The 26444-nt window shown below is 49.5% G+C and overlaps 1 protein-coding gene across 11 annotated transcripts in view; it reads right to left on the reverse strand.

The window, feature by feature from the left end:
- SULF2 (sulfatase 2) overlaps positions 1–26444 on the reverse strand; it is a 129897-nt gene that overhangs the window by 45096 nt on the left and 58357 nt on the right. For all 11 annotated transcript variants that reach the window (XM_003826019.6, XM_063601212.1, XM_063601211.1 and 8 more), the window contains exon 4: positions 353–504. In XM_003826019.6, the coding sequence (XP_003826067.1) occupies positions 353–504 (152 nt within the window). The remainder of the gene's footprint in view (positions 1–352; positions 505–26444) is intronic.

The raw sequence follows: 26444 nt of genomic DNA on the forward strand, positions 1-26444 counted from the left end.
CCCATTTCAGCCTCTCTAGTAGCTGGGTCCACAGGCATATGCCACCACACCCGGCTAATTTTTGTATTTTTTTCGTACAGACAGGGTCTCGTCATGTTGCCCAGGCTGGTCTTGAACTCCTGGACTCAAGTGATTCACCTGCCTTAGCCTCCCAAAGTGCTGGGATTACAGGCGTGAGCCACTGTCCCTGGCTGAGAGATGAAAAACTGAGGAGGAGGTGTATGTAAAATGCTCAAGGTCACACTTTTAAGTGCCTGAGTCACAATCTGAACCCAAGTAGTCTGGCTCCTGAGTTGGGCCTCTAACTGCTGGGCCACACAGCCTCTCCCAGGCTGGAAAGGTTGCAGCTTACCTTGGAGTAGTCGGAGCCGTGCTTCTCTTTCACCCCGTTCCGACACAGCGTGTAGTTATAAAAGCGGGAGTTTTTAAGGAGTCCGACCCACTCCTTCCAGCCGGGCGGCACGTAGGAGCCGTTGTATTCATTAAGATACTTCCCGAAGAAAGCTGCGGAGGGAGACGGATCAGGAGGCCACGTGAGAAAGTGCCTGACGATGTTTATTAAACTATGTGTGTCCGAGGCCTGAGCATGCACACCTGCTCTGCCATGGAGCCCTCTGGCACACAGAGCAATGGATCCCTTCTCCAATGTTATTACGTGCACTGAATACAAGATATGGGATTACAGAGAAAATCAACTGTTTGGAAATATGGTTATCAAAATACTAAACACATTTGCGATACAGTGTGTCTTTTATTTTTTATTTTTGAGATGGAGTCTTGCTCTGTTACCCAGGCTGGAGTGCAATGGTACGATCTTGGCTCATTGCAACCTCTGCCTCCCAGGTTTCAAGCAATTCTCCTGCCTCAGCCTCCCGAGTAATCCTCAGCTGGGATTACAGGCGTCTGCCACCATGCCTGGCTAATTTTTTGTATTTTTAGTAGAGACAGGGTTTCACCATGTTGGCCGGGCTGGTCTTGAACTCCTGACCAAAGTGTTGGGATTACAGGCGTCAGCCACCATACCTGGCCTACTGTGTCTTTTAAAACCTTGTAGAGAGTGATCATTTCAGAATAGTTACGAGTGAAAATATTATATTTTGCAGTATCTGCAAAAACTGCAATGGGATATTAAATACTGGTGATTTCTACAGATGACAAAGCTACAGATTCTGCCAACATACTGTGGTTTATGGCTTATGCTCATATTGGAAGCAAATGCTAAGTCTCAGCTGTAGGTTAGTGAAAACCAGAGTGTCACTTTTTTTCCCATTGAAGTTTGTGGATCCCTTGGATTCTGTCTGCTACACAGCAACCAGAATGGCTAACATTAAAGAAATGGGCAACACCTAGTATGGGTGGGGATGTGGGACAACTTGAGCCCTCACACACTGAGTGGCTGCCCCAACCGGTCCAACCACGGTGGGGAACTCTTTGGCCGTGTCTGCTAAATTTAAATGCATCGGTAACTTCTACCCAGCAATTTAAATCTTGGGTATTTACCCAACAGAAAAGTATTCATACATTCGCCTAAACTCAGGTATAAGACATGACAGCACATTTGTAATAGTGAATAGGTAGAAACAAATGAAGTGTTTATCAACAAAAGGATGGGTAAAGAAATTGTTGCATATTTACAGAACGGAAGGCTACATTGAAACTTGAACGGAAGACCTAGTGCTACATTCAAGAACAGGGATGCATCTCAACAACCTAAGAATGTTAAGAGAGATAAACCAGATACAAAAGAATACATGCCATATGACGTCATCTATGTGAAATTTGAGAACAGGCCAAACTAATCTATGATGTTAGAATAAAAACAGTGGGTATCCTGGAGACTGGGGGAGGGTGGCTGGGAGCAGCAAGGGGAGTTTCTCGGATGATGATCTTGTTCTATTTCTTGCTGGAGCAGGTGGTTCAGTTGGTGACACCTCATTGGCCTGGACATTTGGGAGCCGTGCACTTTTCCACATGCACGCTTTACATCAACAACAAAGCTTAAAGAAAATCACCCTAATTCATCGGGAAGGGGATGTGCCTAAAAGCTCTGTGATGAGGAGACAGACAAGACCTCTTCATGATCCTCTTCTGTTTTTATTTTGCATGTACATTTTTTTTTCTTTGAGACACGTCTCACTCTGCCACCCAGGCTGGAGTGTAGTGGCACCATCACGGCTCACTGCAGCCTCAACCTCCCAGGCTCAAGTGATCCTCCCACCTCATCCTCCCGAGTAGCTGGGACTACAGGCGCACGCCACCATGCCTGGTTTACTTTTGTAGTTTTGGTAGAGAAGGGGTCTCGCCATGCTGCACAGGCTGTTCTTGAACTCCTGAGCTCAAGCGATCTGCCTGCCTCAGCCTCCCAAGGTGCTGAGATGACAGGCGAGAGCCACCGTGCCTGGCTTGCATGTACAATTTTTAATAATTATAATCTATAAAGCCATATTTAAGAAATGGGAAAATTTGAGTCTAGAGACAGCAATCCTATTCTAGTCCTCTCCTTCTAGATGAGGACACTGCGGTTCTGAAATTTCTGACGAGTATTGTTGAGAGCACAGAATATGAGCGTTCCAGGAGGTTGTAGGGATGTAAGGAGATCTTGCTAACAGACAGCTCAGCGCTGGGCCTTGTGCACGTGAGTGCTTGGCCGAGAACCCAGGATGAAGAGAGAAAGGCCAGGGAGGTGAACCCCCAGAGGAAGGAGGAGAGTGGGTGGGATGGGGCTCTGGTGCCCCTAGAGGAGAGGACAACCTATCCACCAGTGTCCTTGGAGAAAGCACAGAGCCACCTGGCCCTGGGAGAGCTGTGATGGAGCTGGCTCCCTCTGCAGCGGTTTTCCTGGTGACCTGGCAGATGGCTGACACTTTCCAGGAGTGGGAAAACCCCTTAGGAACCCAAGCAGCTGGATTCTGAAACCCCCAAAGTACAAGGCAAAGGGGAGCACTTCATTAAATGACTTGCCCATCATGCAGGGCCGGGAGGAGACCGCTCCAGAGGGAGGAGCTGATGAAACACCTCCTGGAAGGATCTGGGTACACAGGGGAGGTGAAAATAGGAAGGGAGGATCCCCCAGCAGCCTCAGGGGTAAGGTCCGGGAATGGAACCTCCCTTTGTGTGGGAGGATGGAGCAAAAATAAATGGGAAGAACCTGGCGTTCTGCAGAGGAGGAGGCGGGGAACCGGCTGCAGTCTCTGAGTCTGAGTCATATCCAGTTTTCACAGAGTGAAATGTAATTAGGTGGTGGGTGCCTAATTAAACAGCGACTGGGCGTCCCTGGCTAGGTGTCAGGGAGTAACTGATGGAGTGGAGGCAGCATGAGAGTCCCGGGCAAGCTAAAGGCCTGCGCTTCTCTTTCTCTGGGACCTGGAATGTTGGAGATGCCTCAATGCATCCAGCTCCTCAAAGCAGTGGCTCTTGGCCAGAAAGGGGGTAATTTCCGTCCCCAGGAGACACTTGGCAATGTCTGGAGACATTTTTGGTTTCATCACAACTTGGTGTGCTGTTGATATCTGGTGGGTGGAGGCCAGGGATGCTGCTCAATATTCGCCGATGCACGTGACAGCCCCCACACTACAAAGACTGAGCCAGGACAAAATGTCAGCAGCGCCTAATCCAAGAAACCTTTTTTTTTTTCTTTTTGAGAGAGGGTCTCGCTGTTTTCCAGGCTGGAGTGCAGTGGCGTGATGTCGCCTCACCGCAACCTTTGCCTCCTGGGTCCAAGGGATTCTCCTGCCTCAGCCTCCCGAGTAGCTGGGACTACAAGCGTGCACCATGATGCCCAGCTAATTTTTGTATTTTTAGTAGAGATGAGGTTTCATCATGTTGGCCAGGCTGGTCTCGAACTCCTGACCTCAAGTGATCTCTGCCTCGGCCTCCCAAAGTTCTGGGACTACAGATGTGAGCCACCATGCGTCGCTGAGAAACCCTATCTTATTTAAATAAACCTGCCTATGGTCCAACCCTCCAGCATCTCACCCCTCAGGTCTTTAGAGCCATATTGTGAGAGCCAGGAAGGCCCCTGGAGACCAAGTGTAGTTCAGGAAACAAGATTTCCTAAACCTAGTGACCTTGACCCCCACCTCTAACGCTGCCCTCCATGCGGGGGGGCTCCACTTCTGTAACACTCCTGGCCTCTCTCCATGCTCTCCTGTACCTCCTCCGAGGGGGACAATATACAGCAGAGGTCACCAAACCTTTCCTGTAAAAGCCAGATAGTCAATATTTTAGGCTTTGTGGGCCAGAGGGTCAAAGGGTCTCTGTGACAACTGCTAAACCCTGCTATTGTTAAAAAGAAAGAAAAAAAAGAAGTCACAGACAAGACATAAACAAGTGGGCGGGGCTATGTTCCAATAAAACTTTATTTACTAAAACAGATGGAGGGCCTGGTTAGGTCCATTGGCTGTGGTTTGCTGACCCCTAGCATGTGCCTAGTGGATTTGAAGGGCCGAAGTGGGCATGCATAGCCCAATCCCTTCCCTTGCTTTTCCTCTGGGGACTGAGCTGCCCCCGGGGAGGGCTAGTTTTCAGGAGGCTTGTCCTGTCTGCGTGGGGAGGAGAGGTGTGGACCTGTATCAGTGGGAAGTCTGTCACACTCTGGAGTTTAGTCAGGAAGCCCAAATGCTCTCAGAAGGAAGCCATGCCCTCAAACCCAGCCTTCACCAGATTCATCAGAGTGCAGTGTTGACTTTCATCTGCTGACTCTTGGGTCTGATTTCTTAATCGGCTCAGGACCTCAACAAGGAAGAGGGTAAAATTTAATAAGCCCCCACATAAATCGGTATTCCCATTTTTTCTAAGAAAAAGATGAGTTTTATTATTATTATTATTATTTTTTGAGATGGAGTCTTGCTCTTGTCACCCAGTCTGGAGGGCAGTGGTGTAATCTCAGCTCACTGCAACCTCTGCCTCCCAGGTTCAAGTAATTCTTGTGCCTCAGCCTCCTGAGTAGCTGGGATTACAGGCATGGCCACCACACCTGGCTAATTTTTGTATTTTTAGTAGAGATAGGGTTTCACCATGTTGGCCAAGGTGGTCTTTAACTCCTGACCTCAGGTGATCCACCCATCTCAGCCTCCCAAAGTGCTGGGATTACAGGTGTGAGCCACCCTGCCCGGCAGAGTTTTATTATTTTTTACTCTTCTTTTTTCTCCATTTCCCCCGTGCCCCACTTCGCCCTTTAGAAATGCAATTATAACCTTTTATCTCCTCTACACCAGACACTCTCTTCAGGGCAAGTTCATCTAATCACGTGCTTAGAGGCTCTGGAGCGGAACTTTCACTCACTGGGAGGTTACCTCGAGAGACAATGGTCCACTACAACCCAAAGTATGCCTGCTGCGAAACTCCCTCCCAGGTGGAGAGCTTCTGGCCACCCTTACAACCTAGTTCCACCCACAAAGGCACCAGTGGCTGCCAGCTGACTTCCCGGTAGATGAAGTACTCGAGTGAGATATGCGGACCCCCCCAGCACTCAATTCCTCCCCTGTGTGCCATTCATGCCAGGCCCCCTTTTAAAAGCACCTCCTTTCTGCTCCTAAAAGCAAAGCAGTACCCTTAAGGCAGGAAGACTGTACTTCTTCCCCTAAGCTAGCTTTGGAATAAAAAATCACTTTCTTTATACCAGATCTCGCTCTTATTACCTGCGTTTTGGTTACACCCCTACAGAGCCCCGACACTTTCTACTCGTGGCAAACAATACTGTCAGTGATGTAAAAGATTCCTTTTGAAACAACTGAAGTCCAGAGTGAAACAATCTAGGGTAAAATGTTAACAGAATCAGTGTACCTGGGCATGGTAAACCTCACGATGGTGGCACTCGAAATTGCTGAATTTGGGGTCCCACTGCCCTAGGGAAGGTATGCATGCCTGTATCCATTCGGCAGGTGTTGATTAAACACCTACGGTATGCAGGGAGCTTCCCAGGCACTGGAATCACAGGAGTGAACAAGACCACCAGGATCCCTTCTGCCCTCGTGCGGTTGATGTCCTAGTGGGGAATGGAGACAAATGCGATGAAGAAAATAAAGGAGAATGACAGGACAGAGTGGCCCCACGCAGTGCTATAAGAGGCCTCGCTGGGCTGAAGAGCAAGAGTCAGAGGGGATAGGAGGAAAACTGCTCCAGGCAGAGGGAATTGGCAGGTACAAAGTCCCTGAGGCCAGTACAAACGTGGGGGCATCGCAGAACCCAAGGGGGACAGTGAGGGAGGGAGGAAATGACATCACGGGGAAGAGGGGACAGATCCCATAGGGTCCTGGAGACTGTCATGAGGAGTGGCAGGGTTCGTACCGCTCCTGGAACATTGCATGCCAGATTTTGCCTTTTGTGCATTTTCCTGGAAACAAGTCCACAGCTTTTGACACATTCTGAAAGGAGCCCAGATCACAAGTCATTTAAGAAGCACAGATTTTCACCCCCTCAGTTTGCAGAAAAGTGAACTGAAAGTCAGAGAAAAAGGCTTCACTGAACTCCCCACTGGGGAACTGGGTTTCTCGCTACACTCCCACATCTTCCAAATCTCCAGCCAGTGAACCTACTGGTTCTTGAAGACTTGGGCCAAGGTCTTTCTGATGAATGCTAGAGTTTAGCTTCTTGGCTTGGCTGCTGGGATACGAATTTCTTCATAGGGAGTGGGTGGGGGTCCTCCTCCTGCCCATTCTTTTCAGTGCCACGGATGTCAGCATGTCCCAAGCTGTTTCCTCTGCTAGCATCTCCCCTTTCACGTCTCTTTCCTTTCTCCAACCCCCAACCCTTAAAAACCCAAAAAGGTGTATTATTCAGTCTCCACCAGGCCCTAGAAAACAGGGCTTCAGTCAGAGGCTTTTAGTGCCAAATCAGATTTTGCTCTCATTTGATTAGATTTCCCCAAGGCACTTTTAAAAATGGTTATTCTGGCACCAGTGGAGGTGGGAGAAGCAAATTAGCATGGGCCCTGGGGTTCCTGGGCTGGGAGATACAGCCAAGAGAATGAGCTGGAATTAAAACCAAGATTAAAAGCCCAGCCCAAATTGTGGCAGGTGGCTGGTGCCTGGGAAGCTTGGATTCGCTGAGCTTTTGAGGCAAGGACAGCACAAGAGGAGGGGCAAGCTGGGGGCTGGCGTGGGGGTGGGACAATTTGGCAGGCAGATTAAGAGGAATTAACGGCAGGCCAGGAAAGGCCATTGACAATGAGCTGGCTGGCGACTGCCCCTGGGCAGCAGGGCTGGCATCTGCTGAAAGGCCAGAGCAGTTACTGCCTCCTGTGTGCCCGGCAGTAGGTGGAAGCTTCACCTGCCTGGCTCTGTCATCCTTTGTGCACCAACACTTCCTTATTTAAGTCGCACGGGCTGACCTTGACTGTTGATTCCAGGAATGTGTGCAAATCCTTGACTCCCATCAGGACCGCATTCCCCTGGTGATCATGCGCAAACTGGTTAGTTGAGGCAAAGGCATGTGACCCAAGCTGGGCCAACTGCAGAGAGTCAGCCCTGGGATTTTTAGGGAGCTACTAGAAAAGAGAAGGTCTTCTTCCTCCAGGCTTGGAACTGGTGGGATACATAACTGAAGCTGCTGGCAGCCATCTTGCCACCAAGAGGGAAGAGTCTGTGTGTGTGTGTAAAGCAATATGGAAAAATGCGGAGGTGGGAAAGATAGAGACAGAGAGACAGAAGAGATAGAGAGATACAAGAGATAGAGAGATAGAGAGATGCTGGTTTGAGGCCCTGGGGATCCACTCTTACCTGAAACCACTTTTTTTTTTTTTTTGAGATGCAGTCTCACTCTGTCTCCCAGGCTGGAGTGCAGTGGCATGATCTCGGCTCACTGCAACCTCTGCCTCCTGAGTTCAAGCGATTCTCCTGCCTCAGCCTCTCGAGTAGCTGGGACTACAGGTGTCCAACACCACGCCCAGCTAATTTTTTAATTTTTAGTAGAGACCAGGTTTCACCATGTTGGCCAGGCTGGCCTTGAACTCCTGACCTGAGGTGATCTGCCCGCCTCAGCCTCCCAAAGTGCTAGGATTACAGGCGTGAGCCACCGTGCCCAGCCTAATGTTTTAATTTTTAGTAGAGATGGGGTGTCACTATGTTGCCCACGCTGGTCTGGAACTCCTGGGCTCAAGTGATCCTCCTGCCTTGGCCTCCCAAAGTGCTGGGAATACACGCATGAGCCACCATGCCCACCATATTTTTACTGTACTCTATTAACATGTTCACGTATGTTTAGATACACAAATACTTCCCATTGTGTTACCACCGCCTACAGGATTCAGTATGGTCACATGCTGTAGGGGGGTTTGTAGCCTAGGAGTAATAGGTCACGCCACAGAGCCTAGGTGTGTAGTAGGCTATGCCATCCAGGCGTGTGTAATGCACTCCATGATGTTCGCACAATGACAGAATCACCTAACGACACGTTTCTCAGCATGTATCCCCATTGTTACGTGACACACGGCTGTACATTGCTTGGAACTGGCACATAGCAAGTGCCTACTAAGGGTTATATTTTCATTATCCACCAATGGGCCCGTCCCCTGTTATAGCCAACTTCTTGCTGTTAACATCTGGCTTAATGGAGTCCCCCTGCCCCCTTGGAGGGGATCGCTAGCTCCCCATATCCTTCCTGCACCCTGCTTCGTGGCCCAGCAGGTCGGCCACTTCCCCTGCAGGCAGCTCTGCGGTGGAGGCTCCACGCAGCTGCTTCCCCATTTGTCTAAGTGCTCCTGGGGAACGATTCGGAGCCTGATGGGAGGAGGAGACCCTTCTGTTTTCTCTCCCAGCCCCAAATCTAACTGAATTGCCTTGTAATAATTGCATTTGTGATCTGTGAAAACTGTGTCTCGTGGCGACCAGGGACTGAGATTAGCTGGTGAAAAACCCGGCACAGGGGCACACATGGCATCACTGGGGATACTAAGCAAGCCAAGGACAATGGGGTAGACAGAGGGCTCCTGCAACCAGAAACCACTGGGAACCTCGGCCACCTCTCCCTGCCGCAGACATGTCCCCGCCATGCCGGGCCGGCGTAGGAACACGCTGTTCCTCCCAGCATCAGTTCTCCCTTTTCCCAGTAACACAGGTGGTAATGTGGCAGAGTGCCCAAAGCGTCTCTGCAGTCAGACTGTCTGGGTTTGAATCCTGGATCTGCCACCTCCTAGCTGTGGGACCACAAAGGACTTTGTCCCCTGTGGTTGTTGGCAATGAAACGACAGTGCACCCCCACCCACTGCTATGCACGTGGATGAACTGACAGGCATGCGAAGGGTGAAACAGGACCTGATCTGTCCTAGGGACCTCCCAAGAGGCAGCCAGCAGGACAGAAAGCACCCGCTGCTTTCGGAGGACTTTCTCTCCCCCACGACGGGCCATCTGGCTGGAAATATCCACAGGGCTTCTTTAAGGACATCAGCAACTTTCGGTACATGTTCATCCCACACCATTTCCACCCACACACTACATTAAAGGTAATCGACAAACAGCTCTTTAAGAGTCCAAATGTTCCAGAGCTGACTCGCTGAATCATGCAACACCATTTCATTAAATATTTATTCACTTTGATTTGGCAATTTGTCCTCATATTTTGGAACCAGCACACAAACACATCTACACACCTGCATAAATATACAACACATACATATACACACATGCATGAATACATATACACAAGCACAAATACACTACATATACATACGTGAACATACAACACACATATACACACGAGTGAATACATGACATATAAAAATACACACATGCATTAATATATGGCACACATATACGCACATGCATAGATATACAACATTCACATATACACAATGCATGAATATACAGGTACATATGTACATATACACAATGCAGGAAAATACAATAAAAGCACATATACACACACACACGAATACACAACATACACATATACACAGGATATAAAATCCCAAAAAAGACAGAAATGCATCTTGCTTCTTCACCTGTTTCCTTCTCACAGCCAGCTTCCAACTGGACTTCTGCCTCCACAGCCTTCCCAGAGCCCAGACTTCCCCAAATGGCCAGAGGGCCCTTCTGAGTCCAAGAGCCATCAGGCCATCTCCCTTCAGGGACGCACTGCTGAGCTCACTCTGTTTCAACTTCTCTAGGTCTCACGCTCCCTAGGAGCCAAGCTCTCTACCCCCCCGAGCATTGGCACCTGCTCTTCCTTCTGCCTGGGACGCCTGCCTCCTCCTCACCGTGGCACCTCAGGTCAGATGAGAAGTTGTCCCTGGTCACCCATCCCTCTATAGTCACCGGGCTGTTTATTTCCTCTACGGCACTCTGCACTCTCTGAAATTATCCTATAGATGCATTTGTTTTCTTGTTTATCCTCATCTCCCCAACTAGGGTGTGGGGTCCGTAAGGCAGGAGCCGTGCTGGGCACTGTAGCCCCAGCCCAGTACCTGGCCCAGAGTGTGCACACGGTGAGCAGCGGCCGACAGGAGGGCTGGGTAGGTGCACCTGATTGAGGTACACAGCTGTGCAAGGTGGGGCAGCGCTCTCTAATGTTAAGCGTCACACCCCTCGCCCAGGAGTGCAGGAGAGGTGGCAACCGCATGTCTTACCGAAAGGGACTCTAGGCCTGGTGTGGTGGCTCACGCCTGTAATCCCAGCACTTTGGGAGGCCAAGATGGGCAGATTGCTTGAGCTCAGGAGTTTGAGGCCAGCCTGGGCAACATGGAGAAGCCCTGTCTCTACCAAAAAACCAAAAAATTAGCCAGGTGTGGTGCTGCACGCCTGTAGTTCCAGCTACTTGGGAGGCTGGGGTGGGAGAATCGCTTGAGCCCAGGAAGTGGAGGCGGAGGCTGCAGTGGACCAAGATCCTGCCACTGCACTCCAGCCTGGGTAACAGAGCCAGACCCTGTCTGGGGGGTAGGGGTTGGGGGAGAAAAAGAAAGGAAGGGATTTCTATTAAGTGTCTGCAGCACAGTGCTACATGCTGAAAAAAATGGGTCAACGGAGCAGGTAGGGCTGCCAACCTGAAGCACGTCTGTGTGCAGAATACACTGAACCAGGGGTGATTTTGCCCTGCAGGGGACACTGGGCAGTGTGTGGAGACATTTTTCACTGCTATGACCTGGGGGGTGGGGGAATGTGCTACAGGCATCTATCGGGCAGAGGCCAGGGATGCTGCTGACCATCTTCCAATGCATGGGATGGCCCTCCTCCCCCCGTAAAGAATGATCCAGCCCCCAAGTGTCACCAGTGCGGAGGTTGTGAAACTCTGTGTAAAGTGCACAGTTTAAAAAGTTGTCCAAATGTACCATTAACGACAGGGGTGCAGTGTGGCTTTAAAGAGCTTGGTTTGCAGAGTCAGAGGACTCTGACTCCTTGGGCAAGCGAGTGCTCCTGTCTGAGCCTCAGTGAATTCTTCTATAAAAATGGGGGCAGCAACAAATGAGATTGTGCATAAAGAACTCTGAAAAAGGGCCAGGCGCGGTGGCTCACGCCTGTAATCCCAGCACTTTGGGAGGCCGAGGTAGGAGGATCACTTGAGCCCAGGAGTTTAGGTCTGCAGTGAGCCATGATCGTGCCACTGCACTCCAGCCTGGGCAACGGAGTGAGATTCTGTCTCTGAAAAAAAAAATAATAATAAAAAACAAAAAAACAAAAACAAAAAAGAACTGTGAGTTCCCAAAATACAGCCTGCTTTCCGTTTTCAGGGAGGGGGATGAAAACTTGGGCCTCTGGAGAAATAAAAATGGTTGTTAGAAACCAGATGTGACACCGTTTTGGAAAATGGCAAGGCCCCTCCGAGACTCCAGTAATGAGCTTGGGGAGGAGTGTTCATGCCGCACAGTGAAGTCGGCTGAGCATGACACACATCTATCAGCAGAGATGGGCTGGAGCGCGGAGCCAAGCCAATGACAATAAACAGTGTTTGGCAAAGCAATTCAGAGAGGTCGGCGAAAGATGAAGCAGAAGCCTGTGGAAAGTCCGTCCTTCCCGAAACAGACCCGCGCCATTTCGCAGGCACGGAGTCTGCGGAAACAAAACGGGGTCTTTGCCCTTCGTGGCATCATCTCAATTCCGGCTGTCCGCATGCCTCTCACACATGTTTGGCCGTTTTTATGTATCATTTGGACCGCTGCATACTTAGTAATTTCCTTCAAATCACTTCATTTGGTGTCAAATCAGCACTTCACACCGGCCTCTTGATTTTCGCCCTGTGATCCATACATCCGTCAATGCCAGTGGGTCAAGGCTACGCATCATGGAGGGGACTTCAGCTCCTCTGTCCTCCCTCACATATGTCCCAGCAGCTTCACCCTCAGGACACATCCAGGTCTGACCACTTCCCATCATCCGCCTGTCACCATCTTGGTCCAAGCCACCACTGCCTCTGCCTGGACCTTGCTGGAACCTCCTCCCTGGTCCTCCTGCCTCCACCTTCAGCCCATCTTCCACAGCAGCCAGAAGGATCCTATTAAATCACAAATTTGATCAAGCCCCCCACTCTGTGCAAAGCCCTTCAGTGGCTCCACATCCACCTCAACTAAAATCCAAAGTCCTTGCCATGCCCTACAAAGTCCTACAACTGTCTCCTGTCCCGCTCCGTGACCGCATCTGCCCCCACTTTCCCCCCAGCCTCCTGTCCTGGGGTCTCCCTCTATCCTACCAGCACCCCAACCCCAAAGCTCATTCCTGCCCCAGGGCCTTTGCCCTTGCTGTTACCTGAAAGAAATCACCTTCCTCAGATACCTGCATGGGCTGCTTCCTCACCTTTCCCAGCTATTTGCTCAAAGCTTTTAATTTTTTTCCAATACAGGGTCACACTCCATCACCCAGGCTGGAGTGCAGTGGTGCGGTCGTGGCTCACTGTACCCTCAACCTCCCCAGGCTCAAGCTATCCTCCCACCTCAGCCTTCCAAGTAGCTGGGACCACAGGCACAAGCCACCATGCCCAGATAACTTTTGTATTTTTTTTTTTTTTTTTTTTTGTAGAGACAGGGTTTCATTATGTTGCCCAGGCTGGTCTCAATGCCTGGGCTCAAGCGATCCGCCCACCTTGGCCTCTCTCAGTTCTGGGATTACAGGTGTGAGTCACCATGTCCAGCCTTAAATGTTAACTTACTGGGGCTCAATCCTAACCCTCCTATTAAAATGGTATCTCCCCACACTGCCCAGGCTCTCCCCTTTCCCCCGACATTGCTTGTCCACATATTTATTCACTGGTCACATTTATCTGTCTTCTAGTTTTTATCACGTGCTTCTCCCACCAGAGTACCAGCCCCATGAGGGCAGCGGCTTTCTGAGTCCCTTGTCCCCTGTGTCCCCACATCTAGAACAGAGCTTGGTCAGTGAAGAGACCTCGATGAATGTTTGTGGAATAAATGGGTAAACGACTGAAGCAACGAACACCTCGTAATGGGAGGCCTGTGGGAAACACAGCTGAGTGAGGGAATGTCGGTTTTTTTTTTTTTTTTTTGAGATGGAGTCCCACTTTGTCACCCAGGCTGGAGCGCAATGGCACGATCTTGGCTCACTGCAACCTCTGCCTCCCGGGTTCCAGTGATTCTCTTGCCTCAGCCTCCCGACTGGCTGGGATTACAGGTGTTCGCCACCATGCCTGGCTAATTTTTGTATTGTTAGTAGAGACAGGGTTTCACCATGTTGGCCAGGCTGGTCTTGAACTGACCTCAAGTGATCCACCCGCCTCGGCCTCCCAAAGTGCTGGGATTACAGGCGTGAGCCACTGCGCCTGGCTGAGAACGTAGATTTGTTTTTTTTATCATCCAGTGCACACCCTCTGTGAGTGGAGGAGTGGGTAGAATTGTTAAATTCTTGTCTTCCTATTTGCTTGTATGGTGTTTGGCTGGCTGAACCTGGATCTATTTGGCCCACACGGGACATGACTTCCATTTGTGGGTGTGCTTTATAAAACCAAAAAAGCACTCAAGGTCAGTGTAAGGCAACAGCAGTGCTTTTCAATATGGTCAAAATTTATTAAGGAACCCAGAGTCCTGTGTATGTTGGTTATATCTAGTGATAGTTATTATATTAGAGATGAAAACTGAGAAACTTAAAACATATTTGTTCACTCATTTAAATAATAAACTCACTACTTGTTAGCATACATTTAAAAAATGATAAATAGAGGCTGGGCGTGATGACTTATGCGGTCAGGAGTTCAGGACCAGCCTGGCCAATGTGGTGAAACCCTGTCTCTACTAAAAATACAAAAATTAGCCGGGTGTGGTGGCGGGCGCCTGTAATCCCAGCTACTTGGGAGGCTGAGGCAGGAGAACTGCTTGAACCCAGGAGGTGGAGGTTGCAGTAAGCTGAGATTGCACCACTGCACTCCAGCCTGAGTGACAGAGCAAGACTCTGTCTTGGGGAGAAAAAAAGATAAATAACTATATTTTTCCCAAACAAAATACAATTAATGAGAAGAGTTGCATTGTTTTACATTTTTGCCAATCTCTTCAATGTCTTGTTTACTGGAAGGCAGCAGGATTCTTAAATCTGTTTTGGCATTCAATCTGCTGAGATATATTGTTTTGGTTGTTTAACATGAAAAATCCAGCCTCACACAGATATGCAGGCCAGGGACAGTGGCTCACGTCTGTAATCCCAGCACTTCGGGAGGCCAAGGCAGGAGGAGTGCTTGAAGCAAAAAGTTTGAGACCAGCCTGGGTGACAAAGTGAGACCTCATCTCTACAAAAACTAAAAAATAAATATATATAAATATAGCCAGTCGTGGTGGTGTGTGCCTGTATTCCCAGCTACTCGAGAGGCTGAGGTGGCAGGATCACTTGGACCCAGTTCGAGGCTGCAATGAGCTGTGATTGTGCCACTGCACTTCAGCCTGGGTGACGAGTGAGACCCTATTTCTAAAAAATAAAATAAAATGGGTATGCAGATGGAAAAGGGAAGAGTATTTTAATCCTTTTTAGATAACTAGATATGCTATGTACCTGCTAGAAAACTCCACTGTCTACCAGAAGGAGAATGACGGTAAAAAGGTAAATAGTGTCCTGGTATTATCATGAAAATAGTTTTGAATCTAGAGATCCTGGGACCGCGCTTTGAGAGCCACTGGTTTAGACGATGGCCTACAACATCCCAGTGAGGTAGATCCTTTTTTGGTCCCTATTTTACAGATGGAGAAACTGAGGCACAGAGCGGCAAAGTCCCCTTTTCACCGAACATCCCACAACTGCCAAGTGTCAGAGCTGAAATGAGGCTCAATCCCAGGTTGTCTGTCTCCACCTGGATTTTGGTGACTACCCTGTTCAGCCTCTCAGCAGGACTCCAGCGACCACAGACTGGAGCTCTTCCCATCCACGGGGACGCGGAGAGGCAGGGAAGAGGGAACAGCAGAGGGACTGCCCCGTGGCTAAAGGTGGGGACACACACAAATGGGACTCAGCCTCCGAGAGCTCCTCCTCTCCGACGTGGCTCAGACTATCCCCGAAGTGCTTTCTGCCAGAATTCCAGGCAAAGGGGATTTCCACACTGAGGTTATCTTCCCATGCTGCATCCTCCCAGAATTCATCAGGCCGTGGGCTTTTGAAGGAAGGTCATTCCCAGGACCCGGGCACTTTGCCTTTCTTGAAGCATAGGTGGGGGACACAGGTAGGAGCCATAGTCATTATCCAGATCAGTCTTTCCAGAAGTGTAGGGTTTCAGAGATAATTTTTTTTTTTTTTGAGATGGAGTCTCGCTCTGTCACCCAGGCTGGAGTTCAGTGCTGCGATCTCGGCTCACTGCAAACCTCCGCCTGCCGGGTTCAAGCGATTCTCCTGCCTCAGCCTCCCGAGTAGCTGGGATTACAGGCATGCGCCGCCACCACGCCCAGCTAATTTTTTGTGTTTTTAGTAGAGATGGGATTTCACCTTGTTGGTTAGGATGGTCTTGATCTCCTGACCTCGTGATCCACCCGCCTCGGCCTCCCAAAGTGCTAGGATTACAGGCGTGAGCCACCTGGCCTGGCCTCAGAAATGATTTTTAACCTCCGAGGCAGGCAGGCCTGAGGGCTGGGCATGGGCTCTGGAGCCAACAGCCTGCGTTTAAGTTCAGCTAACTCTGCCTTCCAGCTCAGTTTTCTCAACTGCAAAATGGGAATAATAATAATATCCCTACATGACAAAGCTGCTGGGAAAGATTCAATGAGAAAATATGTTAACTGCATCTAAATGGTTATTGTTTTTATTATAATATTATTGATCATGATGTTATATATTCATTCATTCAATCAGTAAACATTAAAGGAGGACTCCTGTGTGGCCGGGATGGTTCTAGGCACTGGGGATACCAGTGAACAAAACAGAAAAAATTAAAGCAGCAAAAAACCTGCATCTTCCTGGAGCTTGTGTTCTGTCCTAGAATTGAGGCCAGTCTGAGGCAGGGAACTGGAATGTTTGGAGACTCTCACAGTCACGCAGGAGACAGACTGTGATGACTACAATCATGGCAGGCGAAGGGCTTGGGTGGTTGGTTCCAGGCTATTTTTAAAGGTGGAACCCATGGGGTTTGCTGATGTGGCATGCGAAAGAAGTGAAGAGAGTCAAGGATAACTCAAGGTTTTTGGTCCAAGCAATGAGGAGGACAGATTTGCCCTCATTTAGGAAAGGGACACTGGGAGGGGCAGAGTTGGGGACGGGGGTTGATAAAGAAATCAGACACATTAACCTCGAGACTCAGGTTAGACATTCAGGTGGAAACAGACCAGGTTCACAGAAAAGCTACGGAATTACAAACTGAGGAGCTGTAAGCATTTAGATGGCACTTAATGCCATGGAATCGAATCAGATCACCTGAGGAAGAGGTTCTTAATCTGTTGTCCCAAGATATAATTTCCTGAAATTGAATGGCAAAAGTATGTATTTGTTTATTTTCATTAACCTATAACTAGCATCCCCTTCAATTATGAATGATGGTCCCTGGGACTTTGTCACCAATGGGAATTACGGATATTTTCATATCACATTGTAGTCAACATGGACTTCTTAAAATATCATTTGAGCCAGCGCTACTTCGAAATCATGGAAGTTATCAGACCTATCCATTGTCCATTAAATAACCGCTTCATCGTGCCACTTTATGTGTAAAGAAGCATACATATCACAGTTTATAAAATATTTTGATCAATATGTTTTCATATAACTGGCTTCCTTTGTAATTCTCTGTATTTTCTATGAACTGGAGGGGTACACCAGGTGGTGTGTGACTTCTGGAAACTCCCCTCCAGGAAGGGAAGTGAGCTTCCCTTATAGTTTCTGTGTCCTGCTGGCTAGATGCAGACAGGATGGGATGCTGCTTTAGACAAGGACGATCGCCCAGGATGATGGAACGCCATCTGACCATCACGCATCAGAAGCCTGGGAGCCAACACCATGCCTGCCACATCATCTCTAGGCTGTTTATGCCCAAACTGTCAAATGGGAGAGAAATAAGCACCTATCATCTCTAATCCACTGTTAATTAGGGACTGAAGTACCCTCAACTCCACCTATATTCTAATAAATCCTGGGGGTATCTGTGGCACAAATCCAGTGGGCTAGCGCCACTTAGGAGGGCTCAGCAAACTACTTCTGCAAAGGGCCAGACTATGTGTTTTCAGCTATGCAGCCATAAGGTCTCTATTGCAATGATTCAATTCTGCCACCGTAGAGCCAAAGCAGCTACAGACAGTACATACACTAATGGGTGTGGCTGTGTTCCAGAAAACTTTATAAAACCTGGCAGCAGACTCCTGTAGGCCACAGTTTACTAATCCCCACCATGCAGGAATGTTACCAGTAATGGCAATACCATCATTATCATTATTATCTTTTTCAAATTTTTGTTTTATTTTTTGAGACAGAGTCTTGCTCTGTTGCCCAGGATGGAGTGCAGTGGTGCGATCTCACTGCAAGCTCCACCTCCCAGGTTCACGCCATTCTCCCACCTCAGCCTCCCGAGTAGCTGGGACTGCAGGCACCTGCCACCACGACTGGCTAATTTTGTTCTTGTATGTTTTATTAGAGACGGGGTTTCACAGTGTTAGCCAGGATGGTCTCGATCTCCTGACCTCATGATTCACCCGCTTTGGCCTCTGAAAGTGCTGGAATTACAGGCTTGAGCCACTGCGCCTGGCCCTTTTTTTTTTTTTTTTTTTTTTTTGAGGCAGGGTCTCACTTTGCCACCCAGGCTGGAGTGCAGTGACATGATCTTGGCTCACTGCAACCACTGCCTCCTGGTTCAAGTGATTCTCCCACCTTAGCCTCCTGAGTAGTTGGGAGTACAGGTGCACGCCACCACGCCCGGCTAATTCTTTTGTATTTGTAGTAGAGACAGGGTTTCACCATGTTGGCCAGGCTGGTCTTGAACTCCTGGCCTCAAGTGATCCACCCACCTTGGCCCTTGGCCTCCCAAAGTGCTGGGATTACAGGCCTATCGTAATCTTTTTTTTTTTTTTTTTTTTTTTTTAAAGAGAAGTTTGTAATCTGGGTATTTTTGGTGAAATTTCCAGATTTTAAAAAGCATCTTGTAACTCTGACAGAAATTTGGGGTTGAAGTGTAGACTCAGGCTGCCAGCTGCCATTTTGCAAGATCCATATTTGGCCCCCAGGGTCGCAAAATAGAAACTGAGCTGGTTCAGGCTGAGTTTTGATCCTACCCCTGACACCAGTAGAAGAGTCCTCCACTGGGCCACTTTCACCATCTGTCATTTGGCTTCCTGGGGCTCCCGGTCTGGGCAGCAGAGAACAATCCCATTAACCTAGCAGGGGAGCTGGAGGTTCCTGAGGAACAGTGATAAATGAAAAGGAAGCCCTTTTGCAAACTCTAGAACAGCATAAATATTAGATGTGAAATGCCACAGGACTGAAGTCTTTGTTTTTTTGGCAGACAAATTGGCTGAGGAGGCAGGGCTGGGAAGAAACGCATTAGATAAACCCAGAGCTCCGCAGCTCTCAGGGCTGGGGTATTTCTGATATTCTGTAACCGGATCCTTTTAACTTTGTGCTGCTTTGCAAGGTTACAGCCTGAGTCGAGTTCTTCTGCTTTTGAAAAAAAAATACCAAATGCAAATCACTGCACGAAGTGATAAATCAATGCTGTAAAAGTTCTGGATGCCAGAGATGGGATCTTGCTGAACTGAAAGCTGTGTGAAAACAAATGAGGAAGGTGGGGTCATGATTCCGCACGAAAGAGGCATCTTATGTTGGAAGCAGAGCGAGCTGGGGGCTGGGAGAAATGCTCTCCTCCCACTTGCCCTTTAAGAAGAAGCTATTTTTTTTTTTTTTTTTTTATGAGACAGAATTTCACTCGTTACCCAGACTGCAGTGCAGTGGCATTATCTTGGCTCACTGCAACCTCCGCCTCCCGGGTTCAAGAGATTCTCCTGCCTCAACCTCCCCAGTACCTGGGATTACAGGCATGCGCCACCACGCCCGGCTAATTTTGTATTTTTTTAGTAGAGATGGGGTTTCACCACATTGGTCAGGCTGGTCTCGAACTCCTGACCTCAAGTGATCCACCCGCCTCAGCCTTCCAAAGTGCTGGGATTACAGGCGTGAGCTACTGCGCCCGGCCTGCACGTGGGTTTCTATAGTGGGTATCTGTTTTATTTTTCTGCCCAGAATCCATTGTCCTGTCTTTTCATAATTGTGCCTTCAGTCACCAAAGAGGGAGGGAACCAATTTTTCCCCTTTCTCAGCCTTACATGTTCTGATGAGGCTCTTTCTAGCTCTGACTCCTGGACCAGGCCCATGAGGTTGGCCTGGACAATCAGGGTATCTCCTTTTGCCTGGCTGCTGTGATTGGGTGAAAGAGACATAAGACCCTAGATGAGCCAATGAGAGCTTTCCCTGGAACTTTTGCTGGAGCCCTTGGAAAGAGGCCTCTCTTTCAGCTGGGGTCACTACACTGGGGAGATGGACCTGTGGGGGCCATCTTGCCATCACAAAGAGGGAACCTTCCTAATAAAGCCAACCCAATGACAGAAAACCCAAGAAGCAGACAGGGTTCTGACAGCGTTTGAGCACTGGGACCTGGCAAAGTTTGCCTGAACTAATTTCGATTATGTTTCTTCATGCTGGATAAATGAGATAGTAATCTAAATTCCATTTTGTTTTCATTTTTTTGCTGACTTCAAGCCTAAGGCCCAAGAGTTCTCCATCTGTTCATTTTTTTTATTCTTTTGAGTTGAGGTTTCACTTGCCCAGGTTGTAATGCAGTGGCATGATCATGGCTCCCTGCAGCCTTAAAGGCCTGGGCTTAAGTGATCCTCCCATCTTAGCCTCTCAAGGAGCTGGGACCACAGGTGTGTGCCACTATGCCTGGCCAGTTTTTAAAATTATTTGTAGAGACAGGGTCTCTCTATGTTGCCTAGGCTGGTTTTGAACTCCTGGGCTCAAGTGATCCTCCCACCACAGGCTCCCGAAGTGCTGGGATTACACGTGTGAGCCACCGTGCCTGGCCTTGTTCAAATCTTTACTGAGTACCCAATACCTGCCTGGTGCTATTTTTGGATGGGCAGCAAACAAAACATGTAAAAAACAAGTTCACTCGCCAGGTGCAGCGGCTCACGCCTGTAATCCCAGCACTTTGGGAGGCCGAGGCGGGCAGATCACTTGAGATCAGGAGTTCGAGACCAGCCTGGCCAATATGGTGAAACCCTGTCTCTACTAAAAATACAAAAATTGGCCGGGTGCGGTGGCTCATGCCTGTAATCCCAGCACTTTGGGAGGCTGAGGCAGGTGGATCACTTGAGGTCAGGAGTTCAAGACCAGCCTGGCCAACATGGTGAAACCCCATCTCTACCAAAAATGTAAAAAATTAGCCGGGTGTGGTGGCATGCAACTGTAATGCCAGCTACTTGGGAGGCTGAGGCAGGAGAATCGCTTGAACCTGAGAGGTGGAGGCTGCAGTGAACCAAGATCGTGGCACAGCACTCCAGGCTGGGTGACAGCAAGACTCCGTCTCAAAAAAAAACCAAAACAAAAAACGAAAATTAGCTGAGTGTAGTGGTGGGTGCCTGTAGTTCCAGCTACTTGGGAGGCAGAGGCAGGGGAATTGCTTGAACCTGGGAGTTGGAGGTTGCAGTGAGTCAAGATCATGCCACTGTACTCCAGCCTGGGTGGCAGAGTGAGAGTCCATCTCAAAAAAAAAAAAAAAAAAAAAAAAAAGTTCACAAACATGCAAGATAATTTCAAGGGAGCGAGAAGTCCTAAGAAGAACATAAAGCCGGGTGTCATGGTCGAGAATGAGAGGGGTGAGGAGTACTAACCGACACAGGAAGGGCAGGAAGGAAGAGAGAATGGATGGAGGAAGTTCTCCGCGGTGTGTGAACAACGCTCTAGACCAGGGATCCCCAACCCCTGGGCTGCAGACAGGTAGACAGGTAGCGGTCTGCGGCCTGTTAGGAACTGGGCTGCATAGCAGGAGGTGAGTGGCAGGCGAGTGAGCAAACTTCATCTGTATTTACAGCCGCTTCCATCACTTGCATCGCTGCCTGAGCTCTGCCTCCTATCAGATCAGCAGCAGATTATCATAGGAGCGTGAACCCTGTTGTGAACTGTGCATGCGGGGGATCTAGGTTGTGCACTCCTTATGACAATCTAATGCCTGATGATCTGTCACTGTCTCCCATTGCCCCCGGGTGAGACCATCTGGTTGCAGGAAAACAAGCTCGGGCTCCCACTGATTCTACATTATAGAGAGATGTATAATTATTTCATTACATATTATAATGTGATAATATTAGAAACAAAGTGCACAATAAATGAAATGCGCTTGAATCATCCCAAAACATCCCTCATCCCCAGTCCGTGGAAAAACTGTCTTCCACGAAACCGGTTGCTTGTACCAGAAAGGTTGTGGGCCGGTGCTCCAGACAGAGGTAACTGCACGTACAAAGGGCCTGGGGCAGGAATGGACCTTGGAAGTTCTGAGGAACAAAGAGGCTAGGCAGCCTGAGTGCTGTCACCAAGGAAGGGACAGATAGGAGATGTGGACAGAGAGGTGAGCAGGCCCAGGCCAAGCAAGGTCTTGGCAGCCCTGGCGAGGAGATGCCAGTTTATCCAAAGAGCGGTGGGCAGCCGTAGGAGGTTTTCAGCCAGAAGTGATGTGGTCAGGTTTACATTTTTTAAAAGTGTCCTCTGGCTGTGGGTGGGGAGAAGGAATGGCCAGTTGCTAGGGACAAGCAGATCACCAGGGCGAGAGGCGAGAGCTGCTTCTGTCTTGCCACTCCATGCATTCCTGTCTTCCGCCTGCCTGTTTTTAGTGAGGCTGTGGCTATTGAGGAAGACTGGGCTGCAGGGGACACCAAGGCCCTGCTGACTGGTTGTAGCAGGGCCAGGCAGAGCTCTGGGTGTTGGTGGCAATGGAGGGCGGGCTGCCTGTGCCTAATTAAATGCTGGCTCCAGCCATCCGCTCCCTAGAAGGGTCTTGCAGCTCCTGCAAATGAGGATGAGGCCCATTCATTCCCTGGAAACTCAATTAGCTGGGTATGGAGGGCTCCATCTCTAGTGACAGGTTTTATCGCCTGCTGAGTCACCACGAGGACAAGCTGTGTCTTAAATATCTGTCTTGTGCCTTTTAAAATGTGGTTTTGTTCAGAGGGATGGACTAGAGGAGGGGGAGAAAATCCACAACAGACCCTCAGAACAAGGCCTGTCACTCAATGGATATTTAATTATCGCCTTGGAGGAATCTGACACTACTTGCATCTTTCAAAGAGCTGTTCTCAGCGCCATCAGACTGACCTCCCATTTCTATGACAAATATTTTGTAGAGCACCTTTGTTTTCTTGAAAGGAAATTTATAGGTAACAAAAGCTACCTATGCATGTCATTTCCACAAAATCAATATAATGCTCTAACTGCAATCTACGGGAAAAATAAAAGGAAAGCAATTTATAATGAAGATAAATTTCAATATGAAATTCCCCCAGCACATCCATCAAGAAGGCACAACACAGTAGTCAGGCAGACGCCTGCACCTAGACACAGATTCACTGGGAATGTGACAATTACAAGGGCAGCTGGGTGGGCGGGCGACATTTGCCATTCAAATCCTTTGGCGTAGCACTGTCATCGGGGATGGGACTTTCAGAAATAAGGAATGACTCTTGGGAAAGTTTTGCACTCAAGTATAATATTGCCTCCATTTTCTTGTTCCGTACATTCCTGGGAATATGCAAAAACCCTCCAGTATTTACATATAAAATAGACGTAGGTTCAAGACTCAGATGACAATAAACATAAAATAATCTACCCATATGAGTGATGTGGTAGGAAACTCAGAAGCTATGTGGAATACAATGCAATGTGGGGGCCACGTGGGCTCTGCTGTGCAGAGCAGGACATCAAAGTCCTTCCTAGTCTCCGCCCCCAGGAAGCCAGCAAAGTCAAATCCTTCACCATCACCGGCAATGCTGTCACAGAGTTTAACCCCTAGGGGGCGGTGTGCTCCCTTGAGAACCACCAGCTTAGAAAGAAGTTTGCAAGCTGGTGGCCTGCGGACCAATCCATCCCTCAGGTGTGTTTGCTGTGGGCCTGCCTGGTGTTTTCAGTTGCTCATTCTTAAAAAGTAGAGTGAACAGTCCACAGTTGAAATCTGGGCACCCCTTCCCCACCCAGTCTGCCTCTCTGCTTTGGGCTACCTGCCAGCCCTCTATGCATTTGGAGCCCCCAGGCTAGAACGAGTTCACACAGGGATGGCAGAGGAAGCCCCGCTCCCGGCCTCGGTGTAGGAGCTCGGTTTCCCTTCATTTGCTCAAATCCCCTGCGACACAGATGGATTCCCAAAGGACTCGCTGTGTGGGCTGGCACAACCTGCTGGCCCCAGGATGGATGGTGTCTGCTGCTTGGAGAACAGGAACCTGTCCTGAGACCCTGACCCGAGACCCAGGAAGGTTTGGGAAGACAGATCAAGGTACTGGGAGCATAAGGGGAAGTGAGTGCAGGGATGATGAGGACGAGATTGGATTACAGATGAGGAATCACGGAAAGCACTCACCTAAAGTTCGATAGGCACCACCCCCTGCGTTTTTATTGCCCCTTCTCAATGCTGTGTGTCACTCCTCACTCCCAAGAGATTTTGTTTGATTAGGCTCTATTCTTCTTTCTTTTTTAGAGACAAGGTCTCAGTCTGTTGCCCAGGCCGAAGTACAGTGGTGTGATCATGGCTTACTGTAGCCTCAAACTCCTAGGCTCAAGTGATCCTCCTGCCTCAGCCTCCCAAGTAGCTGGGACTACAAGCATGGACCACCATGTCCAGCTAATTTTTTTTTTTCAAATTTTTTGTAAAGATACGGGTCTTACTATGTTGCCCAGGCTGGTCTCAAACTCCTGGCCTCAAGAGATCCTCCTGCCTTGACCTTTCCAAGTGCCAGGATTACAGGCCCAGCCATAGGCTGTATTCTCATGCTGTCCAAGAGTCCTTTCTGTGCCAATGGAAACATTCTCTATGTGCATTATCCAGTATAGAACCCATGTGCGCCTACTGAATACCTGAACCATGGCTAGTGCACCTGAGAAACTGAAATGCTAATTGTAATTAACGTAAAGTTAAATAGCTCCCTGTGGCTAGTGGCAATGGTATTGGGCCATGTGGCTCCAGCCTAACTCATTCCAGAATGTTCAGGGAGTCGCAGCTAGCACCTAGGAGAGGACTACAAAAGGTCTCATGCACTCTGAAACCCCCTGGAAGCCTCTTGAGGCCCAGGAGACAGGGTGTGCCTGTCTGTCACCACAGTCACCCTTCCCTCACTTTTGACCCTGCAGCTGTTTCAACGCCCACTGCAGGTGGAGATTCCTTGAGAGAAACCATGGTTGGGAAGGGAAGGCTACGCACGGAACTGATCTGCAGGGCGGCCACATTGCTCCCCACCCAGGACCACAGCTGGGGCAGTGAAGAGGGGAAGAGCGGCAGGTTTGCTCAGTTTGACATCGGCTCTGCAGCCTTTATGGGGGGGCGGGGTTTAATGTGTGAAAGAACCCAGCCGTCACGAGCTGAACTGTGTTCCCCAAAATATATGCTCAAGTCCTTGCCCAGGTACCTGTGAGGGTGACCGTGTTTGCAACGTGGTGTTGTAAGATGAAGTTACGCTGGATCAGAGCGGGCTCTAGTCCAATCACTGGTGTCCTGACAGAAGAGGGAAATTTGGACACTGATTCAGAGAGGAGCAGGCCACGGGAAGAGAGGGACCCACAGGGAGGAGGCCACATGAAGATGAAGGCAGAGGCTGGAGTGATGCGGCCACAAGCCAAGGGGTGCCAAGATTCCCAGCAACCCCCAGGAACTCAAGGGCAAAGGACCCTCCCCTGAAGCCTGCAGGGAAAGCGTGGCCCTGATGATGCTTGATTTTGGGGTTCTGGCTCCCGGAACTGTGAAAAACGCCTTTTGTTCTAAGCCACCCAGTCTGTGGTCCACTAGGGAAGTGGATACACCTGCTAAGGGGGTGGGACAGAGAGGGTGTCACCTGGAAACAAACGGAAACCCTGCCCCATCGGCCTCGTATCAGCTTCCTCTTTCCCCGTGGCCACTTCCTCTTACTGCGCAGGGAACCTCTCCTCCTGGGTTTGTGGGCACAGGTCACGTATCACTCAGGGTGGCGTCTTATCACAGGCACTGGGTGACTAGTGCTTAGATGTCACAACACGGCTGCACAGATGGAGAGACTGACGCCCAGAGGGGATGAGGTCTCAGCTCAAGGTCACAAGGGCGCTTAAGGCGGAGTCTGATTCTTTAGACTCTTGCTCAAAACAAGTGCTTCACTTATTTTGAAATCCGAGGTCTTAGAGAAAGGAAGTGACTATCAAATTAGAGGAAGAAATTTCGCTTGAAGATGTGCATGGAGGCGGCAAATCCGTGCCTCTCGAGGACACGCTGGGTCAGCCTGGGTCCCAGGAGGGGCTGTGCAATCCCCGTGGATACTCGGATCCCCACAGTGGGGAAGGCTGGGTCCTCGCTGCAGAGAGACAGGAAGGCTACCTGCTGTGAGCAGTGGATACACTCCACGGGGTGAATGGAGAGGCTCTGCTGTCCCCCCACAGGCCGGAGAGGGGGAGGGAAGATGGGCAGATGAGAGGCAGCTGGACCGAGGGAAGAAGGGAGCTGTGTGTGTGCGTGCGTGCGTGCACACTTGTGTGCACTCAAGGGGAGAGGAAGAGAGCAGGGAGCAAACCCAGGAGAAGAGCCAAGCAAAGAGAAGGCTGCCATTGTGAAGGCAGGGACAGCTGCACCAGGGGCCCAGGGACGGCATCCCGGGAATAATTTCAGTCTTCTCTTCCCTGTGTGTGCAGAGAGGCTGAGAAGAAAGAGGAGGAAAGGCTGAGATGGTGGGAGTGGGGGTGGAGAGGAGAGAAATGGGAGAGGAGAAAGGAGTGTGGAAGAGATGGGGGTGGGCTGCTGGCGGGGACAGAATGTGGAGACTCAGTCACCACTCATCCTGGGAAGGTCTCCTGAGCACCTACGATGGGGTGGGCACTCTCTAGGCCTGGCAACCCCCGAGG

The sequence above is a fragment of the Pan paniscus genome, chromosome 21, assembly GCF_029289425.2.
Source record: "Pan paniscus chromosome 21, NHGRI_mPanPan1-v2.0_pri, whole genome shotgun sequence".
Taxonomy (NCBI): domain Eukaryota; kingdom Metazoa; phylum Chordata; class Mammalia; order Primates; family Hominidae; genus Pan; species Pan paniscus.